The 11,500-nt window shown below is 49.3% G+C and overlaps 1 protein-coding gene across 3 annotated transcripts; it reads left to right on the forward strand.

Moving 5' to 3' along the window:
- The first annotated feature begins 715 nt into the window (after positions 1–715).
- WFDC5 (WAP four-disulfide core domain 5) lies at positions 716–8,211 on the forward strand. Of its 3 annotated transcripts, none has more exons than XM_059706956.1 (5): positions 716–963; positions 1,487–1,567; positions 6,251–6,391; positions 6,481–6,621; positions 6,998–8,211. In XM_059706956.1, the coding sequence occupies exons 1-5, from the start codon at positions 879–881 to the stop codon at positions 7,000–7,002; spliced, it is 453 nt and encodes a 150-aa protein (XP_059562939.1). In that variant the 5' UTR covers positions 716–878; the 3' UTR covers positions 7,003–8,211. The 3 variants fall into 3 exon arrangements, with proteins under 3 accessions (XP_059562939.1, XP_059562942.1, XP_059562941.1); XM_059706959.1 differs by lacking the exon at positions 1,487–1,567 and adding an exon at positions 4,618–4,730 and having other exon boundaries at positions 719–963; XM_059706958.1 differs by lacking the exon at positions 1,487–1,567 and having other exon boundaries at positions 722–963.
- Positions 8,212–11,500: the final 3,289 nt, after the last annotated feature.

Here is an 11,500-nt window from a genome sequence, read left to right on the forward strand (position 1 = left end):
CACCACACATGATTACAATTTTTTTCTGTGATGAGATCTTTTAAGGTCTACTCTCATAGCAACTGTCAAATATTCTATACATGATTATTAACTATAGTCATCATGTTGTACCTTACAAACCCAGGTCCTATTTATTTTTAACTGGAAGTTTGACTAGCCTTGCATTTCTAATTTGACAAACTTACCCCAAAAACATAGTCAGAGATCTGACTCAAAATGTATGTACAAAGATTGTTGTCACAGCTTTACTTAATGAGAGTGAAAAAAAATGGAAACCTGTATGTTCCACGAAAGGGAACTGATTATATATGTGTTGGCGTATCAATCTTGCAAAATACCATGTTGCTATTAGAAATGAAGATACTGGAGGACACTTCATCACCCAGGAAAATGTCTAGAAAATAATCTTAGTTGAAAAAGCATTTCTTTAATATACAGGTGTATTTCAAAATCAGGGAAGAAATAGCCTCATAAAATTCTCCTTCTCAATGAAGCCTCCAAGGGGATGCTAGAATTCAAAAAGTAGCATCAGATCATAGACTATAAGGCCCTGATTCCTGAGAGCTTAGGAGACAGCAATGAGGCCCATTGAGGAACAAGACTTGCTCAGGATCACTGCCCAAGCCAGCAATACAGGCAGGCCTGGATCCTAGCCCCAACACCCAGGTCCTGCCCCCACCCATCGTCCATTCTTGCAAAAGCACCTTCGCATTGAGGCTTTCAGACAGGGGGTGGGGCCAGGATGAGGCAGCCACCAGCAGCCACTCAACACCCCCTCAGCTCCCTTCCCTTACTCAGCTGCTGTAGCCTCCCTGGAGCCACAGGTGTTAATTTAGGGGCCCCTGGGCCCTGACCTTATTAGGTGCCGCTGCAGAAATATGAGGGCCTGGAGCCTCCTCCTCCTGGTGAGCCTCCTGGCTTTGGGGAGCCAGCTGCCCACTGTCTCGGGCAGGAGGAAGGGAGGTGAGTGTGCGGGGGTTCCTTTCCTCCAGGTACCAGGTGGTTTCTGCCTCTCTGGGGGGCCTTAAGGGTTTGGGGGAGGCAGGGAGCTCGGTGCGTGTCTGTGTGTGCTGTGGATGTCTGCTTCTCAGTGGGCATGTTCTGTTTGTGCCCATCAGCTTGTCCATGGCTACGTCTGTAAACATCTTCCCGCCAGTTTCTCTGTGCTCGTCCGTGATACACAGCTAAGCGTGGCGTTCTGGGTGCACGCATGCCCGTCTCTGTGCACATGTGTGTTTTTGTGCCTCTGCGGGTCAGGAGACAATTCTGCCTGTACCGCTCTGCTCTGGTGGTCTCCACATAGGTGTATGGGTCTGTGGGCCCACACGGCAGGGAGAGAACCCTCCCTGTCGTCCTCTGTGGCCAACAAGGCCGTGCCTGGTCTGGCTTCTGTCTTGCTCAGGCCCTCTCCGTCCCCGCCCCCCAATCTGTGGAAGGGACTCCTGAATTGAGTGGGGGCGCGTTTTTTTGTTTTGTTTTGTTTCAGCTCTGGATCTGTTGGGAGGAAGCTCTAGCCCTTCTTTTCTCCCCGCCTCCCCCCAAAAGGCTGGGGCTGAGCTGCCACTGGGTGAGGGAGGCCAGGCTGCTGGAGTAGTTAGACAGGTGCCTCCTCACCTGGGCGAGGCCTCCGCTTCCATACCCTTCTGGGCTGGAACACTCTGACCTACATACACCTGTAGCCCTGGCCCTGCCTTGGGAAGGGGACAGTAAAGGGGACAGGTCCCCTCTCCACAGGGCCCTGGGGAGCAGTTCCCTGCATTCTCTGTGCCACCTCTACCCGAACTGAAAAAAAAAATGTTTTTACTGATTTCTTAGAGCAGCAGTTGCCAACCTTTCGGACCTCATGGACTACCAGTGGTCCACGGACCACCAGTTGGTGACCGCTGTTTTAGAGAAAGAAAGGAAGACGGGGAGAGAGAGAGAGAGAGAGAGAGAGAGAGAGAGAGAGAGAGAGAGAGAGAGAGAGAGAGATGTGAGAGAAATATCGATTGGTTGCCTCCTGTATACACCCCAACTGAGGATTGAATCCCCAACCTGGGCATGTGCCCTGACCAGGAATCAAACTGGTGACCTTTCAGTGCATGGGACAATGCTCAACCAACTGAGCCACACCAGCCAGGGCCCCTCTGGCCTAACTTATACCTTCCTCAGAGGCAGGGCTCCCTGGAGATGAGCTGGTTTGGGGAGGAGAGTGCTCAGAACTCCCAGGCTGAGGAGGGAAGCGCGCTGGCAAGTTCCCAGGCCAGACCCCATGCTGGCTGTGAGTCACGTGGCATCACCACATTCCTTCTCACTACAAGGCTGTGAGGTCACAACTATTTTTATGCCCATTTTGCAGATGAGGAAACCGAGGCTCAGTGGGAAACCACTTGCCCAAGGATAAAGACTGCCTCGGAGTCAGTGTCAAAGGTGGCTGCTGAGGGCAGGTCTTTGTAATCAGGAAGACTTGCCTCCCAAACCTACTCCTTGTAAAATGAGGTCTCATGCCTCTCTCTCAAGAGTAAGTGGAATAACGCATGTTGGTGGCCCCCAGTTCATCGCGTCTGCGTCGTTCCCGGGTTTCCCCCCCTGGAATCTCTGCCTGGCTCTCTGGAATTTCAGACAGTGGAGGAAAGCAGCAGAGTTGAGGGAAGGGATGTCTTGGTTTATTTTCCGTGGAAGCACAGTCACCTCTGTTTATCAGATTCCCTCCACACACACTCAAATACGTCTGGGTGTCTGATGTAGAGGGCCGGGCACAGTCCCTGACAGAAATCTAACAAGTGTTTTTGACAGTCATATTGTATTGTGAAGAGACCTGTGTCTGTAGCTCTTTGCATATGGTTGTGCACATGGCTGTGTGTGTATGTTCGTGTCTCTGTTCACACCCATGCTACATGTTTACATATACATGACTGCATGTCTGGGTGTATGTGTAATTTCTGTGTATATGTATGGGGTGGGCAAAAGTCAGTTTGCATTTGTGAGTACACAAAACAGAGTTTATTCTTGTATTATTATTTATTGATTATTGTATTTTTTCTATAAGAACAACTGTAAACCTTTTCCCTCCCCTGTATTTTTGTGTATATGCATGTATATGTGGCAGTATGCCTGTATATTTATTCATATGAACAGATACAGGGTGTCCCCAAAAAATGTATACATACAATGTCTGTAGATTCTTTTACTTTTTAAAAATTAATATATTTTTATTGATTTCAGAGAGGAAGGGAGAAGGAGAGAGAAATAGAAACATCAATGATGAGAGAATCATTGATTGGTTGTGTCCTGCACACCCCACACGGAGGATTGAGTCAGCAACCCAGACATGTGCCCTGACCATGACCTCCTGGTTCATAGGTTGGCGCTCAACCACCGAGTCACACCGGCTGGGCTCTATTACATTTTGAAAATGAAATGTATTTTAATAAACACTGCCTTTATAATTATTCAAAGTGTGTATACATTTTTTGGAACACCCTGTATTTGTTCACATGACTGTGTTTATACATATATAATTATCTTACATATATAGCTATATATTGGACACACACACACACACACACACACACACATATATATGAATAGGTCAGACCATATGAAGTTGCTATTTTTGTAGATCAAAAAAGTTGAATAACAGCATTCCATATGGTTAAGCCCATAGCTAATTATGCTTCAGCGGTATTCAACCTGTGGGTCATGAACAATGAAAATACATTCTGCATGTCAGATATTGACATTACGATTCATAACAGTAGCAAAATTACAGTTATGAAGTAGCAACGAAAATAATTTTATGGTTGGGGGTCACCACAACATGAGGAACTGTATTAAAGGGTCACGGCATTAGGAAGGTTGAGAACCACTTTGCATAGTTGACTATGTAAGTGTACCTATGTCTGTGTGCATAAATATGTATATTTAACTGTGACTGGGTAGGACTCTCATTCTCTGAGTCAGCACATCCAGAAGACAGTACTGTGTGGCTGTCAGTGTGTGTACATGACCGTGTCTCTGGGTACACGTCTGTGGGCAGGGAACCTGGATCGGGAGGGAAGGTTAGGAAGGCAGATGAAGACTTGAGTGTAACCCACCAGACCCTCTCACACTGTCCCTCCAGGTTCATATTCCCACCTCCACTGCTGCTGCCACAGTTCTCCCACTTGAAATGCCAGTTCTCACCTCCCTTCCTGTCTGTCTGTCTTTCCTCAAGGCTTAGGTCCTGGCCCTTCCCCCAGAAGCTCTCCGTGGCTCTAAGACCTGACCTACCCCACACCACCAAGGGCAGGCAGCTCAGTTTGGCCCAGCTCCTTGCGGCCTAAATCCCTTTGATCAGGGCTGGACCCCAGAGAGTCTTCCAAGGCCCCTCCCAGCCCCAGCCTAGGAAGGACAGGCTACTCAGGGTATGGGGTCCCCCAAAAGCTAAGCTGCTCTTTATCCAGCAGGAAATGGCAATTCCATTTAAGCCAACTCAATTACTCAACTGAAGTTGACTTTGAACGCTTACTGTGTGAGTAAGGTGCCTACTATGTGTGCAGCCAGCACCCAGTCAGGGCTGGAGGAGGAAGGTGGACACCAGGAAAAGTCACAGCACTGGAACCAGCTGCCTCTGGTGGCTCTTGACCCTTTTCTCAGATTCTGGAAGGCCAGGGACCAGCTCCTGCCCCCAGGGCCCAGCGGCGGCCAGAGCAGAGGGGTGGGCACGGCAGAAGGAGCATTGCCCTGGGAGATGAGGACTCCGAGTCCGGGTGGGTCTGGGCGATCACTGTCCCTTTCCGGCCTTGCTTCCTCCCTCTACATGGAGGAAGCTATTGCTGCGAGCCTTTTGCATGAAATCTGGAAGTGGCCCAAAATCCTAACGAGAAAAGTGGCTAGGTAAGCCCCAGGACAAAACATTCTAGAACCGTTCAGAGGACCGGCTGAGCGACCCAGCTGGTACAGATCCCTGGAACAAGGCCACTGGCAGCAGTGACCAGCACAGTGCCCAAGAGGCCGGTGGTGGCTGTGTGACAATGTGCCAGGCTGCCAACACCTGACACACCTGCGATGCTGGGTCTCCCTTCAAAACCTTTCTTTCAAATCATCACCGAGGCCCTAGTGTTTTGTGTCAAGGGCTGTGCGTCAGCCTAATGGTGAGCAAAACGGGCAGGGGGGTCTATTGTCATAGCTGCCGGCCAAGTGAGAGAGGCAGACAAATAGAAGCAGAATCACGAACTGAAGGAGGAGCCTCTGGGAGTGTGTGGGCTGACAGAGTTCAGCTAGGGTCAGCAAGGCAGGGTCTCCTGAGGACCTGGGGTTTCCGCTGAGACCTGATGAATGGGTGTCGGACAGAGCAGCAGGCGAAGGCATGGCCCACGCGAGCCCCTGCAAAGAGCAGAGGACTGGAGTGGATCAGGAGCCACAGGAGTGAGGAGGATGAGGCCAGAGAGACGGGCAGGGGCCAGGCCAGCAGCAGCCTGGTTGGCGCAGGTGGAGATTTTGAACTTCACCCCTGCGCCCCCATCCTTTATGTCATGAGTCTCAAACCTGCCCAGAAGGACGGTGTCCAGCTTCCCATGTCATAAACAGAAAACCGAGGCTTGGAGGAAACATTTTTAAAAAGTTGCCAGCCATGTGTGACGTAGATGGACCGTGAGGGCATCATGCTGGGTGAAATAGACCGAGAAGGACGAATGCCGTGGAATCTAAAACTTACATGTGAAACCTAAAACACAAAACAAAACTAAGAAAACCGAGCTCGTAGATACAGAGAACCAGACCGGTTGCCGGGAGTGGAGGGGTGGAGGGTGAGCGAAATGGGTGAAGGGGATTCAAAGGCACAAACTTGCAGTCAGAAAACAAATAAGTCATGCGGATGTCATGCGGCACGGCATCTACAGTTCATAATCCTGTGTCGCATCTTTCAAAGTTGTTAAGAAAGTAGAGCTTAAAAGTTTTCATCATAAGGAACAAAATTTTAACAATGCATGGTGACAGATGTTAACTAGACCTATTGGGGTGATCATTTTGTAATATATACAAATATTGAATCATCATGTTGTACATCTGAAGCTAACATAATGTTGTATGTCGATTATACCTCTATGAAAGAACTAAATAAAAATAAAGAAATAAAAGCAAGTCCATCAACAAAATACAACTAATAACTTGCCAATGGTCAGGCAGGAACTAAAGGGAGGAGAATGCAGAGCGGGTGAGTCCCGGGTCAGCCCTTCCTCCAGAACTCTGGTCTGCCTCCAGCCGCAATATCTGGGGGGTTCTCTTCCAGAGAGACATGGCGGGTGTCCGCCGGACGATGGGCCCTGCCTCCACTCGGCGCCTGACCAGTGCGTGGACGACAGCCAGTGTCCCTCAAAGATGAAGTGCTGCCACAGAAGTTGCTTCCGCCAGTGCGTCCGTAGAGTCACAGGTAAGTGTCCCTCTCCACCTTGCTGACCGCCCAAGCCCCGAGCCCCAGGGCCAGGCTCGGGCAGGCTCACCCAGGCCCCTGTGTTGCAGTGAAGCAGGGCACCTGCCCCGACGACCACCTGCGCTGCCTCAGCCCCATTCAGCACCTGTGCCACCAGGACGCAGACTGCAGGGGCAAGAGCCGCTGCTGCCTCGGGGCCTGCGGCCGGGACTGCCGGAACCCGGTCAGAGGTATGTCCCGCGTGCTGGCAGGCTCTTCCCCTCTCCGAGCCCAGCTCTAAGATACCATCCAGTCAACACGCTCAGTGGGAACCTTCCCAGAAGCCGGGGCCTCCCTGTGGCCATTAAAGGGGACGTGGATGGGTGTGAGGGGTCCTGGTAGAATGATGGAGGAACTGGGGATCCTTGGATCTCTTGGTGAACTTGTCCCCTGGACCACAACCCTGAACTGCTTTGAGCTTCCGTCTGCCCTTGTGAAGGATGGGGGAGGAGGGAGTCCTGCCTTCGGGGCCACCAGGCCTGGGCTGATGGGTCTGGATGGGTCATCAAGCCCAGAACTCAGAGCCCTATTATGGGAGGGGTTAACCCTTTCCTTCTCTCTCCTCAGGCTAATTCTGGTTTAGGATCTGTGGCTCTGAACCTCAGAATGGGGTTCCCTGCAGGAAGGGCTGATGACGGGGCCTGGGACCTGCCACCCAGCAGCACTGTCTCTGCCGGTGACAGTTCCAACCTCCTGATAAACACCGATCCGTGGTGACTTCCCCGGCAGCCATCCATCGGGTTTTTCCTCCTGGGAATCAAGGTCCATGGCCAGACCTCAACGGACTCCTCTCCGTACCTCCACCACCACACTGAGCTCCTCGTCCTTCCTAACACCCACCTTCACATCTCTGTGTACGAGTTTCTTCCACCTAAAATGCCCAATTCAGATAGGCCTCTCTGTGTGGGGTCCCGGCCCCTCCCCAGCCCTGAGTGTATGTTCCAGCAGTTTCCGGAACATGTCTGTTCACGTCCCCCCTTACTCAATGTTCGCCACGCCTGCAAAATAGCGTCGTGACGTTGGGTGTACTGCCTGTCCTCCTGTTTATCGAATGCTTTTCCTTAAGTGGACTCACTTTTGTATATAAGTAATTTCCAAAGAAAAACTTGATGTGACTGCTATAAACGGGATAAGCAGGATCTCTTGGCACAAGTAGAATGTGATTATGAAAGCGAATGCAATGAAAACCGCCCTGTTCCATTAAAATCATGTCCAATTAAACAGTATTAAATAATGTTATTAAATTCCAGCTAGATGCTGCCACCTGCCAAGACTGTAAAGCCTGCTCTCTGTTGTAATAAGTGAAGATTAAAGACACACGCCTCTAACCTGAGACTCACTCCGAGTCATTGTTGGATAATGTTGCACCCTGGTACACCCTAAGGTCATTTCAAATTGCTCCACATTTGGGGAAATGCTGCTTGAGCCGTTGGGATGTCATACTTTGGGGAGGGTCTGTCTCCACCCTTGGACAACACTTCATTCACCTCCATTTTCTTTTTTGTCTTTTTGTTTTGTTAATCCTCACTTGAGGATATTTTTTCCCCTTGCTTTTCAGAGAGAGTTGAAGGGAGAGAGTGAGGGGGAGAAAGAGAGAGAGAAAGAGAGACAGAGAGAGAGACAGAGAGAAAGAGAGAGAGAGAAACATTGATGTGAAAGAGACACATTGACTGGTTGCCTCCCACATGCTCTCTGACGGGGGCAGGGAGCGAACCTGCAACCCAACTACATGCCCTTGACGGAAATCAAACCCATGACCCTCCAGTGTGCAGACTGACACTCTAACCCAGCCATGGGCAAACTATGGCCCGCGGCCGGATCCAGCCCGTTCGGCTGTTCTATCCGGCCCACGGAGCCGAAAGAGCGGAGGGTTCTCTTGCTCTCCCCTCCGCTCCTTCACCAGCAGCAGTGTTAACATGTATTAGTTCACACAAACACTCTATCCATGCTTTTGTTCCGGCCCTCCGGTCCAGTTTAAGAACCCATTGTGGCCCTCGACTCAAAAAGTTTGCCCACCCCTGCTCTAACCACTGAACAACACCGACCAGGGCTCACCTCCATTTCTTGAGGGTCCCCATCTGTAGTCAAGGCCTTGATAAGAAGGGGGGGAGTCAATGAGGGAATGACAGCCATCCCAAGGGACATTCCTGGACCCCGATAGCTGGATTCCTGGCTGTCCCTTTAATCCAGGATTTGCTTGGGGAGAGGATGGAGGTGGGCAGACTCCTCCCTGCTTTACCTGCTGGGTCACCGCTGTGCGCTGATAGAATCTGGCCAAGGTTGGGGTTTCATTTGAGCTTCTATTGGAGAAGGATCCACTTTCAAGTTCATGTGGTTGTTGACAGAATTTCAGTTTCTTGAGGGCATTTGAATTTCACCCTTAGCTCCTAGCTGGATGTTGGTGGGAAGTTGCCCTTACTTCCTTGCCTTACCAGCATGGCAATTTGCTTCATCAAAACCAGCCCGGTGCCAAAATGTCCTGTAACCTCATCCTGGAAGTGACATTCCATCACTTTTATCCCATTCTGTTCATTAGAAACAAGTCAGGAAGGGATTACACAAATGTAAGGCTTGGAGAGGTGAAGTGACTTGCCCAAGGTCATATACCTAACTTCTGAGTCCTCTAGAGCAGCACTGTTCAATAGATATAATGCGAGCCACACATATAATTGAAAGTTTTCTGATAGCAACATTAAAAAGAAGAAAACAGGTGAAATTAGTCTTTTTAAAAGTTTCGTTATTGATTAAGGTATTACATATGTGTCCTTATCCCCCCATTATGAAATTAGCCTTTTTTAAAAGTATATTTTATTGATTTTTTACAGAGAGGAAGGGAGAGGGATAGGGAGTTAGAGACATCGATGAGAGAGAAACATCGATCAGCTGCCTCCTGCACACTCCCCACTGGGGATGTGCCTGCAACCAAGGTACATGCCCTTGACTGGAATCGAACCCGGGACCCTTGAGTCCACAGGCCGACGCTCTATCCACTGAGCCAAACCGGTCAGGGCTGAAATTAGTCTTAATAATATATTTTATGTAACCCAGTATATCCCAAATATTATAATCTCAACATGGAATCAATAAATTATTAATGAGATATTGCATTTTCATTTTTGTACTAAGTCTTCAAAATCCAGTGTATTAACTTTTCATTGTTGTGAAGTTATCACAAACTTAGCAACTTAAAGCAATACACATTTATTCTCTCACAGTTTCCATAGGTCAGAAGTCTGTGCACAGCATGGCTGGATTCTCTACCCAGGGTCTCACTTGGTTGAAGTCAAGATATCAACCAGGGCTATGGTTTTCATCTGGGGCTTGGGGTTCTCTTTCAAGCACACAGATTACAGGCAGAATTCATTTCCTTGTGGTTGTAGGACTGAGGTCCCCTTTTCCTTCTGGCTGTCTGCGGGGGATCCCTCTCAGTTGATAGAGGCTACATGTGGTTTCTTCACATGTGGCCCCATAGGCAGTTCACAACATGGATGTTTGCTTTCTTCCAAGCAAACCAGAGTGCTGACTTCCTCTTCTGTGACCAGCCAGAGAAAATGCCCTGCTTTTAAAGGACTCACCAGCATAGGCCAGGCCCACCCATGACAATCTCCCTTTTGCCATATGACACACATTCACAGGCTGTACCTACACTCAAAGAGGAGGAGCTTATACAGGGACAAGGGTCACTGGCAATCATTTAGAATTCTGCCCACTACATCCACCTACAGTGAATCTCAATTGGACTAATCACATTTTACGTGCTCGGTAGCCACATGTGGCTAGTGGCTACCATCGTGGACAGTGCAGCTCTAGGCTTTATCACTTCAGTTCTTCCCTCAAAAGTAGAAAGAACAGGAGACACTTAGTGCTCATCTTAGCCAATTCCCTTATTTTCCCAACAAGGAAACTGAGGCAGATCTGCAGAGAAGCAGGTCTCCCATTTCCTGCCCTAGTACTCTGTCTGCAGCCTTCAATCCCCCCAAAAGTCAGGGGGTTCCCCCCTGGAGTTGGAGAGGTTGTTTCCAGAAAGATATCAGACAGACTGGGGGAGCCTTACATTTCTTATCTGTGAGGTTGGAATAATAATGGCAAATACCCCACAGATATATTTGCAGCTTAAATGAGAGAGCCCTATAGAATACTTAGCCCAATATAAATGTTGGTCGTTATTATTAATAACAATTAATATTTGTAAAATAGGGATCCTTTCTTGTATCCAGGTCTAATCTCCGGCACCCTCTCCCCAACCAGGCATACAGTAGGTCGGTGATTCCCAAAGTGGGCGCTACCGCCCCCTGGTGGGCGCTGCAGCGATCCAGGGGGGCGGTGATGGCCACAGGCGCATTTGTTTGAACTTTTTTTGTATTACCTTTCTATTCTGAGTTCAATAAATAGTTTCATAATTTCAAACTTCAATGTTTCTAATTTACACCTTTCTTTACTATATTTTACGAAAAAGGTAGAAACATTAATACATATATCTTTCTGTTTAATTGCTATTAAAATTCAAAAAAAATTAATTTCCAGGGGGCTCTGAGTAATATTTTTTCTGGAAAGGGGGCGGTAGGCCAAATAAGTTTGGGAACCACTGCAGTAGATGCTCAGTAAATGCTTGCAGGTTACACAAACTCTTGGTCAGCGTTCTCCCTTACCCTCACAGCCCACTCGGAGGTGAGGTGGGAATCGGGAACCTCTGGGCAGGTGAGGAGACTGAACTTCAAGGGGCAAAGGATCTGTTCCCTCCTTCACAGCCAGCAGGGGAAGCGCAGGTCTTCCGCAGGCCTGGGGCTCACAGGGGGTGAGGCCACTTTCTCCAACTCCCAGTGCAGAACCCCTGGGCAGCCTCCCAGTGCAGAGGAGGTGAGTTCTTGTCTCAAGTCCACAAGTCCTAGCTAAGTGCCCTGAGCAGGTGACAGGGGCTCCTCCTGTCCCTGTCAAGTTTGTATCAGCAGCACTCGGACAAGTCACCTTGGGCAGAGCGGCCGGCGCATCATTTGCGGAGCTGTAATTACTGCTGCTCTTGAGGAGGGACCCGGCCCCGAAATGACTGCTTCTCCCCTGGTCTCTGGCTTG

This window comes from Myotis daubentonii, chromosome 8 (assembly GCF_963259705.1).
Source record: "Myotis daubentonii chromosome 8, mMyoDau2.1, whole genome shotgun sequence".
NCBI lineage: Eukaryota > Metazoa > Chordata > Mammalia > Chiroptera > Vespertilionidae > Myotis > Myotis daubentonii.

Coding starts and splice junctions, on each gene's coding strand:
- WFDC5 (XM_059706956.1), top strand. CDS start 879: ATGAGGGCCTGGAGCCTCCTCCTCCTGGTGAGCCTCCTGGCTTTGGGG. Junction 964..1,486: donor CTCGGGCAGGAGGAAGGGAG/GTGAGTGTGCGG, acceptor GTTTTGTTTCAG/CTCTGGATCTGTTGGGAGGA. Junction 1,568..6,250: donor TGGGGCTGAGCTGCCACTGG/GTGAGGGAGGCC, acceptor GTTCTCTTCCAG/AGAGACATGGCGGGTGTCCG.